At 37.7% G+C, this 14,201-nt stretch overlaps 2 protein-coding genes across 2 annotated transcripts; both read right to left on the bottom strand.

Annotated features, from left to right (window-relative positions):
- Positions 1–236: 236 nt before the first annotated feature.
- On the bottom strand, positions 237–7,803 carry kctd2 (potassium channel tetramerization domain containing 2). The gene is made up of 6 exons (XM_027013367.2): positions 7,109–7,803; positions 6,467–6,575; positions 5,982–6,073; positions 5,064–5,159; positions 4,425–4,550; positions 237–3,989 (listed from the first exon to the last, which is right to left on the bottom strand). The coding sequence occupies exons 1-6, from the start codon at positions 7,454–7,456 to the stop codon at positions 3,960–3,962; spliced, it is 801 nt and encodes a 266-aa protein (XP_026869168.1). The 5' UTR covers positions 7,457–7,803; the 3' UTR covers positions 237–3,959.
- A 2,221-nt stretch (positions 7,804–10,024) lies between these two features.
- hexdc (hexosaminidase (glycosyl hydrolase family 20, catalytic domain) containing) lies at positions 10,025–14,190 on the bottom strand. Its single transcript, XM_027013340.2, has 13 exons — positions 14,061–14,190; positions 13,649–13,768; positions 13,447–13,562; positions 13,250–13,337; positions 12,935–13,099; positions 12,443–12,626; positions 12,073–12,144; positions 11,737–11,935; positions 11,552–11,634; positions 11,310–11,388; positions 10,828–10,938; positions 10,621–10,710; positions 10,025–10,410 (listed from the first exon to the last, which is right to left on the bottom strand). The coding sequence occupies exons 1-13, from the start codon at positions 14,097–14,099 to the stop codon at positions 10,224–10,226; spliced, it is 1,533 nt and encodes a 510-aa protein (XP_026869141.2). The 5' UTR covers positions 14,100–14,190; the 3' UTR covers positions 10,025–10,223.
- Positions 14,191–14,201: the final 11 nt, after the last annotated feature.

The raw sequence follows: 14,201 nt of genomic DNA, 5'->3' as shown, positions 1-14,201 counted from the left end.
GAAATTTGAGCGCCCCTGCTATGGTATTTCCCACCACGGTCATAGCCTGGTCCAAAGTGAATAAACATATCAGTTTGATTGGGCTCTGGGTCTTGTTTTTCACCTTACTAAACGCAATCCAAAAGAAAATCCCGTTCGTCATAATATGTAATAACTTTCAAAGCTACTTCTGTATGCAGGGACAAATCATGTTATTTTCACTTATGCGTACTATACAGTTTTGGTAAGCGTGTTGCTTATGTAAAACATTGTTTATTCATACACGGTGTACATACATGCTCAGTTCTCTGGTAAACAATTGCAACTGCAACAAAGTTGTGTGATAAAATGAGAACTACAACAAGATTTTGAACACAAATACATTTTATGATAAAAATCAGACACTTTCCCCCTCATTTTAATCTGTACATTGAAAGAAACCGCTTCAGAAGGCAAAACTTTAAAAATAAAAAAAAAGAATTAAAGGACAGTCTGACCCAGACTATTCATTTCCAGAACATTTAGCTCCACAATCTCCATTTAGACAAAGGTCACACTTGACATCAATACAGTTGATAACACACTCAAAACATTGGTGTAAGCAACAGGTTTTTAATATGTGTTTAAATGCCTTTTTTGTGTGCTCACATGCACACGTGTGTACTGTATATAAAAGCATGCAGGCGTAGCAGACTATTATGGCAGTCTTGAAATCTAACCCCATTTTATGAATATGAAGTATTTTTAATGTAAATAAACACAACCGAAGTCTGCATTCATGTTCTATCGGGTCATCTTTTAAATGACATTTAGTGCTACACACTTTTATCAAAAATTCCTGTGATAAATATTAACCTAAGGTTTGGACAAGACAAAACGAAACAAAGCAGGAGACACGCTCTGGCATCATAAGTCTTCAGTTACAGACGACCTGTCAGAGTTTCACAACACACGTGTCATCAAGCCTCGCTACCCACTGTCCATGCACCACTTCACCCCTTAGCTAACACAAAGCCAAAGTCCCAGTATATAACATTATGTACTAACACCATGCATGCGTTCATGTACCAAACACAAAGAACACCCTCAATCCCCCAAATGACTGATTACTCAGATTTGTCTCCCCCTGCACCAGCGAGAAACATCTTGTGCTTCATCATCTTTTTGTTTGCCCACAAAGGGGAAGGAAAGGTCTTAAAGATAAAAAGAGGAATTATATTAAAGTTCTATTATGTCATTTAGATGCACAATTCAAATATTACAATGTCTCAAAATTATATAAACCATAAAAAAGAAAACATTTACTGTGATTATGCCAAAATGGTAATGTGACCCCACATAAACTGCAATGGCTGCAGAGATATGACATTTTTGTGTGACCTTGCTATGGGTAACACACCTCTGTGGAAGTCAGAAAACTTAAGACATGGACATACTTAAAGTGCAAGTAAGTACAGGAATAAGAGCACAAATGAAAAGTGTCCTTAGGACATGAGTAAAACAAACAAACATACAGGCACTGGCAAAAGGGAAATCTGAAGAAGCAAACCTGTACTCAGCACATATAATATAGTGAAACAAGGGACTGGGTAAAAGCCTCAGAACATTCAGGCATAGGTCATAAGAAGCCTTTTAAACATTAGGGAAGCCTTATGTTGAGAAATGTTCACTGGATACTGACAAGAAGATGATTGTAAATCAAGTTAAAATGATTAAAAGAAATAAAAGTCAGTGACACAGATTAAATGGTAGCTTCACACAGGAAGATAGAGCTGTTTGTCACCCATTATGACAACTGAAATTAATAAACAAGTAGGGCTGAACAAAGAATCATGTCTGAGAGAATTATATTGTTCTGAAACTGTTCAATGAGCCAAAACCAGAGTATTAAAATACACAACCAACACATTTCTACTAGACAACACGTACCTAACTTTAACTCACCTGCTAACAAAGAAAACATGTTTTGTGAAATTAAAAATTAGACTAGCAAATGGACTGGCCTGGTACATTTGTTTAGCAGCCTTTTCTTCTGCTTCTCATTTTAAATAGGAAAAAAAACATCATGTAAGTATAAGGCAATGTGGAGGGAAAGATTTCCAACACAAACTCAAGAAAATAATGTTACATTTTAAAGGAATGAAAAAACATGCCAAAAAAAACAGTTCTGACATGATGTACATCATGCTGCCTCTGACTCTCCAAATGATATGACCAACATAGCCTGCATGAAGGTGTGGCATTATATTTACTAAGGATAAACTTTCATCAAATACTGTCCACATCTGATAATGTACACTTTTTGTTAGCATAATAGCAGATTTTTTTTTAGTAGGTTTTACATATTTAAAAGTGGATGATTTAGTTTCTAAGTTATTCTTCATTGGCCAAATATCAAACACTGAGGGCAATTAATTCATTGTAAAAGAGGACTATGTACTGTCCAATGTCAAAATATGAATTTAGCAGTTTACCTTGAGTTATACAATATATTTTGACATAAGGACAAGCATCTCAATCCATGGAAAATACAGCCCTTAACATTCAAAGCTATTACACTAGAATTTACTTTTTTAAATATGAGATAGAAACAGTTAAATAGCCAAGATATGATGATGTTCTAGGGAGAAGTACAACTGAACCTACTGAGTCAAACAAATGAACAATCATGTTACCGAACCACCCAACTAGCTTTGCCCGGACTCAAAATACCGGGCACTTTGTCTAAACAAGCTCTTGGAGCACTTGTATGACGATATGCACTTTTGTAAAATGAAGTAAAAACAATATTGACAAATAGTGTGAAATAAGACCTCATGTTTTCCAGTCATACGCGAATACCTGGAAGAAACACAAAGAGTGAGCAGGCACTGGACAAAGTAAACTATGAGCATGGATCCATTCATAACCCTCCCCAGCCAAATCGTGTAATTCATTCAATTAAACATAAATTACAGCTATGATACAGATAACAATTACATGACTTGCAATCAGGCTCTTTTTAATACATGTATTTGTATTAATCATAATCTTTACATGTCCCAGAATTACAGATTTCTTTTCATTTTTTATGTAGTTTGAATGCATGAAATGTCCATGGCTACGAGAGCAGGGAAAGATAAAAGATGGGTGGGCTGCCCAAGCAGGAAATCGCCCATCTGTGTCCTCCCTTCCCCTCTGGTCATTCCTGGGCAAAGTTCCAGGAGGGCAGAGAGACTTAAAGAGAAACACACACCATGATGGAGACAGATGTTGCATGTTTCCAGCTCATCTTCTTTGTGCCAGCCGTCTTGCTCCATGCGGCACCTTCTGCCAAGCCAGGAGGTGGCAGACAGTGAAATGACCATGACCTGCTCACTCATTCACTCACCTTGTACATTCAGTTAATGGGGTTGTTAGGAGCAGTGGAGTAGTGGGAGGGGGACAGTGGTTTCATCTACTCTTTTGTACCCCTGGAAGTCCTGAGGAGATTTCATTGATGTAGACATAGCTTAGCTGGCCAGGGTCTAAGCATACCTTGCAACAAGCATATCGGCAACAATGTAGATTACAATGATTAGGATCAAGATGATCAGGATGCGATGCTTTCAATTAGGTTTTGAGGCTGCGTGGAAAACTAAGGTTATAATGGATAGATAAAACCTCAGAAACCTTGCTTGGACTCCCCCTTAGCTGTCAACAGCAGTCTCACAATCACAGGTTATTTGAACTAGAACGTCTTTATCATTTTTGATTGATCAAGAACAGCAGTGATCGCTTGTGATGGTGCTGGATGGCCAATGCTGCAGCACCGCTGGGAGGGGGAGGGTGGTATCATCAAGAGACCCACACTGCAGAAAGGCACAAGGGAGGATGGCAAAAGAAAGTTAGGACAGGGGTGAGAGCTGATGGACCTGGAGTCTGCTGCATGGTGGAGGAAGGACAGAAGTCTGGATGAGGGTTGCTGAAACATCTGCATCAGAACAGCCAAGAGGTTCTCCTCACATCCGGGAACCTCTCTCCTGAAGGATCTATAAAACATAGCAGGCAAAAAACAACATGAAAACATCCAGCCATGGGTGAGATATCGGCAGGACATGTCAACATATCAATTGATATACATCATTCAATAGGAGCGTTAAGTCCTGATGAAGCAAGAGTTCAGCTATTTAAAGTGACAGTTGCTTAACTGAGAACATATTTAAACTGTCCTGGAGGTCAGTGACAAATTACAGCATACGGTTACAGAAGAGCTTGAACTCAGACAGAGGTCACAAATACGAAATCTACTGCCTTCTGTTTTCAACTTGGTGATGGTAGATCAAGGGTAGATCAAAGGCAATATTATGTGGATATTAGAGATGTCTTTGATATTTATCATGTATGGTCTAACAACATGGTATCATTCTTTGTTTATAAAAGCTTTAAAATGATACAGCAATATACAGCTCATGTCCAGTTCTCACCTTAGCTTTCTCAGTTGGCTCAATAACAATCCCATTAGTGGAGTTGTTGAGCTCCCGGGAAACCACACACAGAAATTCTGCCTGGTCTTCATTGCCATAGTTGTAAGAAGAGCCAATGCTAATAAGCTGAAAGGGCAAGCAAGTTGAATCAAGGTAATGACAAGATAGTTATGCCAAACAAGAATGGGTGGTTATTAAGTGACACAAATAGGCAAATAGGCAGAATACATCATGATCATCTGGTTCACAAAACCAATGTATGTCAAAATAAGACTTGTGCTGGATTGTCCAGTATGGGCTTGAAGTCTACAATACACCTAATGGAATAAAGTGGAGGCTAACTAGAAATCCATAGTTTAGCAGACTGAATGGATAGATGTAGAGCCAGATAACCCAAACATTGAATTACGCAAAAATTCACTTATTCTGAAATTACAGCTGGGTGTTTTCTACTGAACAAAAGATGTTTCAAAGGAAATTAAGAAAAAGTCTGATTCCAAGTAAAGCTAACTTAACCACTCTTTTCAATAGACTCCACATATTCAAAATACAATGTGCTCAGACTAATTACCTGCATCATAGACACACAGAACCACACATACTCATCAAAGAGCACAGCAATGAGAAAGTAGGACTCACCTGTTCAAACTTCCATCCATCAGACATAGTGGAAACCATCTGAGTGAGCTCCTCTTCCTGGCACTGGAGTACACGATACACATGCTTCACAGGGCCCTGCAAAGACAGAATGCTAAGCTGTCTCCATGTCTTTATAAGACATCTAAACAATACACGCTGAGAAATCATACTGCTCAATAACAGCCAGTGTATGTGAAATAAACATCTGCTAAATACATCAAGCAAGGTGAAGAACAATGGCATACTGAGTTTCTTAAATTTTCTTAAAGTCACAAGCAAGCAATGACATAGCACTGTATTACAAACAGTTATTGCTTTCTAATTAAGTTGCTGTTAGTTTGTTATGGAATATGCCAATTCTTCTCTCATGCACCATTATGTATTTTGCTTGAGTGGAGTTCTATGGGGGATCTTGAATGAAGGGATTGCAGTGTTTTATAAGGCTCATTGTTTTCTTTTATTATTTGCAAAATGCTTAATACAATACTCAGATATATTATCATACAAAACTGTTTAATATTTTACACTATGCTGACTAATAAGAGAGTATATGAACGATTTAAGGAAGATAGTGAAACATTACTTAAGGTGCACATACAGACATTCTGTTTTGGTAGAATTTAGACAAGCTATTTGTTCTTCAGTTAACTGTGTTTTTTCATGATGTAGGAAAATAAGTGAATAAATAACTAAACAATGGCTGTAGAAGAAAAAGTAGCTCTTTCACTTAATATACTTGAAAACTGAGGGACTCATGTCATATATTCCCTATATTCCAAGTAATTTTCCTGACTTTGAATATGTTAGGATGAACAGATGATACAATTTGTACAGTTTACCTGTGTGATTCTAATCTGCCATAAGAAAAGAAATAAGACAAGTTAAAGCACCCCACCACCCCGTTTGATGTCCCCACACCTGGGATGTTCTGTTCTCGTTGTCTCGTATCCTCTCCTTCACCAGCCTTACGAGTGATGCAATGTTATAAAACTCTGCTTCCTCCAGTACACCTGCAAGGATGAGACAAGCCTTCAATAATAAGGACTTCAGAATATTTTAGGGAGCTCCTGTGGAAAAAAAAATCTTTTAACCCATCTTTTTATTCTTACAGATCAGCTCCTGTTTTTCCCACAAAATACAGCCTGTAGCTTTTTTAAATTTATACTTTAAGAAATGTGATATATACTGCACATACATTAATCTATCAAATGACTTTGAATTTAAATGCATTCTTTAGCTGAACACTGTAGTTTAAAAGAGGTAACATTCTTTTAATGCATTCCTCAGCTTTATGTTTTACCTGACAAGGTTGTGTTCTTTCTCTACAAAAAATGATTATAAAACCAACCACATAATTACTGTTGCCATGCTGGATCAAAGACAGAATATTCAGACCATCTCACCCTCCTCGGCAAGGTTCTTGTTGATTATCAGTTTACCATGTCTCAAATAGTTCAAGATGGGTCCAAAGTATGTGGGGTCCCTATCAATCAAATAAGCTCCTGTCTCATCCTGTGCAGAAAGACAGTAATGTGTTATGGTCATGTGAAAAAGCCACCACAGATTCAGGCAAAGTCACACTTCATCAATGATTCATCATCCTCTAAACTGCATAAGTGAATGTTGTTTCTTTATATTATAATACAGTTCTTTGAAATTGTGGCATCCCGAATGGTCCTTAAACAAAGCTTCATACAGAGAAAGTAAACATCAAAGAAAAAGACACAGAAAAGGGACCAATAATTTAGCTTGAACAGTTAATTAATATTTAATTATAGACAAGACATTAAGGTAATCATTCTCTACAAATGAAAAACCTACTTTTATCTACTTGAGACTCTCACCAACTGTTGGAATTTATACTCTGGGTGTGTGAAGAAACCCGTGGTGGAGCAGCTGTGCACATGTTACCAACACGTGATTTTTTATCCAGCAGTATACATTCTGGTTAGTTGCATACATATTCTATTAGATATATATATATATATATATATAGATAGATATATAGATATATATAGATATAGATATATAGATATAGAACACACCTTGTCTGAATCCAGATCTGGATCTTCTTGACATAATCGATACAGAAACGACTTGGGGTCCCTGCATAAGGTCTGTTTCGTAGTGATGAAATAGGTGCCCCCGACGTTCAGCCGAACCCACCGAGATCCTGGTTTCTCTGTAGGTTCTGATGGGGAACTAGGGTTGCTCTTCATCGGGAACCCAAAAACAGGTCTGGAACCCGAGACCCCTGGACTAGATAAGCCACTCCGAGACGGAATAACGAGAGTGGGCGAGGGAAGCCTAACGTTAACTGAAGCACGGATTTCACGATGTTCGGTCTGCTCGATGATGCCCGTTGCATTCGGCTCAATATGTAATTCTGCCATTTTTTTTTCAAAATTCCAGCTAGAATGCGCCAAACAACGATATTTTAATCAGTAATATCTACACTTCGCTAGCTAGGTTAATTTGACTAGTTAGCTATCTAATTATGTAAACAGTAGCTAGCCAGATAGCTAACTAGCTAGCTAGCAAGGCAGCCACAGATTGCTTTTTGGTGGCTGTTCGTAGGGCGTTGCAAAAAATAGATTAGGTCTAAACGCATTGATGACGGCGACAAAAATTCTGTAATATGTTACTAACGCTGACTTGAGGCAACATAGTTTATAATTCTATATAACACGACATAGGTCCGCCTTGTTTATTCAAACGATTCATATAAGATACCCACAAATATTATGAGGGAACTACAACATATTACTTCCGGGTCGAAATTACTCCGTCTTGGTATAATAAAAGTATGTACTTTGCAAAATAGTAGAACTGACTTAAGGTATTTAGGATAATAGCAGTTATGGATTGCTATTTATAATTTATCACATTATGATAATCTATGATTGATCAGAATACTCTGACTTAACCATCTCTATGACTGTCTACACAAAGTGAGGCCAACATCTCAGTCTGCACACCTCACTTTCCATGGACTATATGGCCATTGTCTATTTCTAAGCATACTACATCCAGGAAGAATATACCAAGACATTCCACTAAACATGCAATTAAACAACATTTCCCAGTGTGTCTTTTCACTATAGTCAAATCTGTTGCAGGAGACATGGACAATCAGATATGGCAGGAACATAACTTGCAAGTATTCAGGTTGATCACTCTTATGGTTAATTAGATTTTTATCAGCAGTCCATTATGAATTTCAAATAATATAGTTATTGAATGCTGCATAGTAATGTAGCATAGTAATGAGTTCTGAAAAGATAAATTTTTATACTTATACATTTTAATATGTATTACATATGTTGCTTAATTAGTAATTAATAAAATCAATAGTATGTTTACATGTGTGTGCATGCACACAGACACACACACACAAATCACAACACTAATAGCCTGTAAATAACATGTGTCCTCTGGGACCTAGTCTATACCCTTTGGCACTGTACCCAGGACTTAAATCAACAGCCATTCTAACAAACACAGTGGTGTGAAAAAGTGTTTGCCCCCTTCCTGATATCTCATTTTTTTGCATGTTTGTCACACTTATTGTTTCAGATCATCAAACAAATTTAAATATTAGACAAAGATAACACATGTAAATACAAACTGCAGTTTTTAAATGAAGGTTTTTATTATTTAAAAAAATCCAAATCTACATGGTCCTGTGTGAAAAAGTGATTGCGTGCCCCCTCCTCTCCTCTTAAAAAAACAAAAATTAACTGTGGTTTATGACATCTTTGGAAACCTGAGTTCAATTTCTGTAGCCACACCTGTTCTCAATCTAGAAATCACTTAAATAGGACCTGCATGACAAAGTGAAGTAGACCAAAAGATCATCAAAAGTGAGTCAGTATGCTGTGATTCAAAGAAATCCAGGAACACCTGAGATGCAAAGTAATTGAACTCTATCAGTCTGGAAAAGGTTATAAAGTCATTTCTAAAGCTTTGAGACTCCAGCAAACCACAGATAGAGCCATTATCCACAAATGGTGAAAACATGGAACAGTGGTGAACCTTCCCTGGAGTGGCTGCCCAACCAAAATAAGCCCAAGAGTGCAGCAGTGATACATCCAAGAAGTCACAAAAGACCCCACAACAACATCTAAAAAACTGCAGGCCTCAGTTAAGGTCAGTGTTCATGGCTCATCTCAGTTTTGTCACAAAACATTTTGATGATCCCAAAGACTTTTGGGAAAATGCTCTGTGGACTGACGAAACAAAAGTTGAACTTTTTGAAAGGTGTATGTCCCATTACATCTGGTGTAAAAGAAAAGGAACATCATACCAACAGAAATATGGTGGTGGTAGTGTGATGGTCTGGGGCTGTTTTGCTGCTTTAGGACCTGGAAGACTCGCTGTGGTAAATGGAACCATGAATTCTGCTGTCTACCAAAAAATCTTGAAGGAGAATGTCTGGCCATCTGTTTGTGACCTCAAGCTGAAGCGCACTTGGGTTCTGCAGCAGGACAATGATCCAAAACACCAGCAATTTCAACTCTGAATGGCTTAAGAAAAACAAACAAAATGAAGACTTTGGAGAGGCCTAGTCAGAGTCCTGACCTGAATCTGACTGAGATGCTGTGGCAAGACCTTAAGGCAGTTCGTGCTCAAAAACCCTCCAATGTGGCCTAATTACAACAATTCTGCAAAGATGAGTGGGCCAAAATTCCTCCACAGCACTGTAAAAGACTCATTGCCAGTTATCGCAAATACTTGATTGGAGTTGTTGCTGCTAAGGGTTGCCCAACCACTCAGTTTGGACAGGGCACTCATGAAACCATTTCACTGCAAGTTATAGCATGTATGACTGTACATGACATAAACCAAACTTGAAATTTATTAGGTTTAGGGGGCAATCACTTTTTGAAACAGGGCCAGGAACATTTGGATTTTTTTCCCTTAATAAAAACTTTCATTTAAAAACTGCATTTTGTGTTTGCATGAGTTGTCTAATATTTAAAATTGTATGATCTGAAACACTTTAAATATGATAGCTTTTTTTTTTTTGGTGCATGTTTATCAGGGAGGGGGCAAACATTTTACACCACTGTAGCATCCAGCCACCATGCTACTAAAAGGAATCATTTACATGAATTTCAATACATTTCAGGAATACATCTAAGCACTCTAATTTCAGCTTCAGGAGTCATTAATGGAAAGTCTCATGTCCTCCATAGCAGTGTGGATATCCTTCAGTATGTCCTGTAGTGGTTTCAGCACTGGAGTAACATGCTGTGTGACCCATTCTTCCACTGTTGAGGCTGGGTAGAGTAAGCACATCTCCTGGCTCACCTCTAGCACCTTAAGCTCTACAGCTTCCACATACCTGGGGGAAGAGAAGGGTTTTGTCTTTTATTTTGATGTGAAAGAGACACAAGATGCTGTGATATGTTGAAGGGTCATGATCTAAAACTAAACAGTGCAAAACCAATTACATGTAAAGCTAATTGTTTTCTTTTACTGAATCAATTCTGTCTATACAAAGTGCAAAACTTAACTGTTAAAGTACAGTTTAGAAATATTTAAAGAAGCTTACATTTTGGCCTGCTTCTGAATTTGCTCTGCAATAAGTGGGTTAACGATCTTTTTCTGTCTGTGGTAAGGACTGAACCAGCCTCTCACATACCTAAGGAGTAATTTTATAAGAAAAATCTTTAATTTAAATTAGTATCTTGGCTTGTTTAACATTCACATATTCTTCCTTATCACCAATATATCTGTTTTACCGACATTCTCAACTTACATACTGCTTTCAAAGTCTCTCATTTCTTGAGACTCCAACATTGCCATTAACTGTACAATGATTTCAGCTAGTTTCATCCCCGTGTAGGAGCAGGTGCTACCCTTAGACAACCTGAAAGGGACAACAGACCTACATTAAAGAAATATTTGTAACAACTTTTATGCCCTCTTTAATGCTACTTATGGCAATAAGAACATTCCATATAAATTCAACAACAAAAACATGAGCTAACATGGACATTGTCCAGGCACTCCATAGCTAGGTAAAATCAGCCATGACAGTAACCTCAATTTGCTAAGGTTTCACATTTTTGATTCTATAGTCCTTGCTATCGATTTACCCATTAATCTACCTAGTTTCTAATTCTGCTAATTTAGTTGTGGGTATTTTTGTGCAGCAACAGTAGAATAGCCTGAGTATTTGAATAAAAAAAATATTGATTTTCCATTAAATTGCGTCTCTGGTACATGAATGTGAAATACCTCTCTATGTCGCTTACGTCAATTGTACCAGTTCCCAATGCCTCCATCACCTTGTTTTGAGCTTCTTGAGTAAAGCTTCCTACCACACAATCAGTGATAACAGAATGTACAGATTTGAGTGATCATCTAAGTAGGATCTATAAAACATAATAGCACTGATAATATTTCTTAAATTGTTAAATGTTATATATGGAAACATTTTTTTACACAAAAAAAAAAGGGGCAGAATAATATGGACAGACCATGGAGAAGAGTCTGTAGACATGAAGCAAGTGAATGCAAGCTGAGAGGCATCAGTTCACACAAAACAGACAAGTGATCATATCTGTGGCAGAAGACATGCACAAAAGAAACATTGAAAACTGGCTAGCAAACTCCTATGAAAACTTAAATATCAATAAATGTACCTTAAATATCATACAAATACCTTTGCCACCCAGTTAATGCAATGCCCTGTAGATCAATCCCAGGTGAGAGGCCAGAAGCCACTCTTAACCACTGAAGATGGTTGTCCACGTGCCTTTGTGTACTAGTCACACAGGTGTATACAGTGGTAGAGCCTTTGAAAGAACTTGCAACCCACTGCTTTGATAATCCTGCAGATCTGTATTTCTCCATTAGCTGAACTGGATGGGGAGATGGAAGAAAAACCAAATTAACAATTGTCAATACATAACAAAATACTGAACAGTTCTCTCAGATAATTAACATATTTCTACTGAGAAATAAACTTTCTTGAGTGGCATAGCAAAAGAAAACTTACTATTGTTGGCCACATCCAAAACAGGGCTGTAGTCCCAAAGCATGGGTTGCACTAGTCCAACAAGATCACTTTCTAAATTAGTAAAATAAAAAATTTTAAAAAGAGAAAACCTTATACTAAACTTATTTAATGAGCTGACACATGGCAGACATCAGGATGTACTTTTTAATTAAATGACACTGCTTGTTGTTATGACTTCATTTTAATACTCTAGAAGCTCTAAAGTACACAGAAATTTACATATTTTATTGAATGGTCTACTGAAGATATGTATATGCTCCGGTAAAGTTTATCTCAGGTTTACGCTGGCAATTTACTTTTATGTACACTCAATAAGCAAAACCAAAGCAGCACTGTTCTAATCGTTTACCTTTAATAGTGTCAGAGGTCATTCTTCTAAGCATGTCATCCCACATTATCACACTGAGGCTGGGGTGGCTCTCCCGAATGCCTTTTGCCACCTTAGTGATATAACTGAGGAACAGTTTGTGAATATTGTACCCTGGATTGGTAAGCCACTCCTTAGATTGTTCTCCTTGACCCAGCATGTAAACCTATGAAAAGAAACAGCACATACTACAAACCAGACTCTTATAGTAGGTGATTTTTACAAATAGGAAATAAACAACAACATTGTGTTCATTTGCTGTGTGCTCCATTTCCATGCTATTTAAAATTAGTACAGTGATAAGATTTCCTATTTAATACAGTAACAAGAGAAACAAAACACTAAATGGGGCAGGTGGCCCAGTTTAAAAATTGCCCAAATAGGGAAAAAGCTATTACACATTTACAGTGAAAGATCAAAACATGTGACTTAAAATATGGGTTTCAACATTCACTGTTCAGGTTTGAGCTGTACCTCGTCTGCCCCAATATGTAGGGCTGTACTTTTAGGGTGGAGCTCCATAACTTGATGCAACATCTCCATGACAAGAGTGACTCCTTGCTTGATGTGTGGATTCAGGGTGCCCAGGCAGTGGCTTACCTCTCGTAACTTCCGAAAGATGCTGTGTTTCAGGACAAACTGAATAGAAGAATTAAAAAGAATATGCAGACACCATGCTGAGACAGTATCACAAACTTGTCAGGTTGCATCACATATAACTTTAAATGAATGCAGGATTATCATCTTGCATGATTCTTATGACAATTAAAATTCCCTTCATTCACTTACTTCAAGGTGTCCAAATGTCTGCACCAAAGGAATTATTTCCAACCCTCTGGAATATGCGATATCTTGAATAGAAATTATTTCTTCACGGCTGTAAGATCAGTGAGAAGGACTTTAGACAACCTTTCCCCAGCATTATATGTGCATAAAAGATATAATATTTATGTTAGGTTAGCATTTTGAGGCACCAATTCATTTACCTATAGGGTGGATGAGAATTTGACTGAAGAATCTTCAGCTCTCCCTCATAGGGAAACATATCCTCATACTCGATCAGTATTCCATTTGCACCAAGGTCAGCAAAAAGATTGATGATCTGAGAAGACATGGTCATGGTATAATCTAGTGCTTTATTGAGACTAAACGATGTAGATAGCCCCCAGAGGATTGGTGAAGTTTTACCTCACGCAAGTAGTTCATTCGAGGAGGAGCACCCTTTAAATCCAAATGGACTAATTTTTTGCCTTTTGACAAAGCAAGAGATTCCATAGCGGGTCCTGGAATGTTATCTGCGACGGTATCCTTAGTAACAGAAATTAAAATTTTGTAAATATTCGTTACGGTTCATTAAGACTATAACTTCCTCCGTACCATACGTTTAAGAACGATTTACATTAATGCACTGGGCTAAATAATATTCACTGTTAGACACGACTGTCCTGCCATATAGGGAAACGCTCTAAACGTGTGCAGTCTAAAGACCGAAGCCTATAACCCTGTCAGCTTTCTAGCTACTCCCAGACTCCATCACAGACGGAATCGCCTCGATTCTGTCGAAATACAAGAGATGTCTATTATAAGGGTCTTTCCACACCCTTTTCCTGCTGACTGTTTGCCACTTGTCACGCCACATTAACACATAACCTGCGATCTCTTGTTACAAACACAGACATGTTCACTGCGTTAAAGCTATGACAGATGACGTGCTAAACGGTCTTCACGGATCCGGATGTGG

This window comes from Electrophorus electricus, chromosome 14 (assembly GCF_013358815.1).
Source record: "Electrophorus electricus isolate fEleEle1 chromosome 14, fEleEle1.pri, whole genome shotgun sequence".
NCBI classification, from domain to species: domain Eukaryota; kingdom Metazoa; phylum Chordata; class Actinopteri; order Gymnotiformes; family Gymnotidae; genus Electrophorus; species Electrophorus electricus.
Note: the sequence above shows the minus strand (reverse complement) of the source record. Positions and strands in the feature narration are given on the sequence as shown.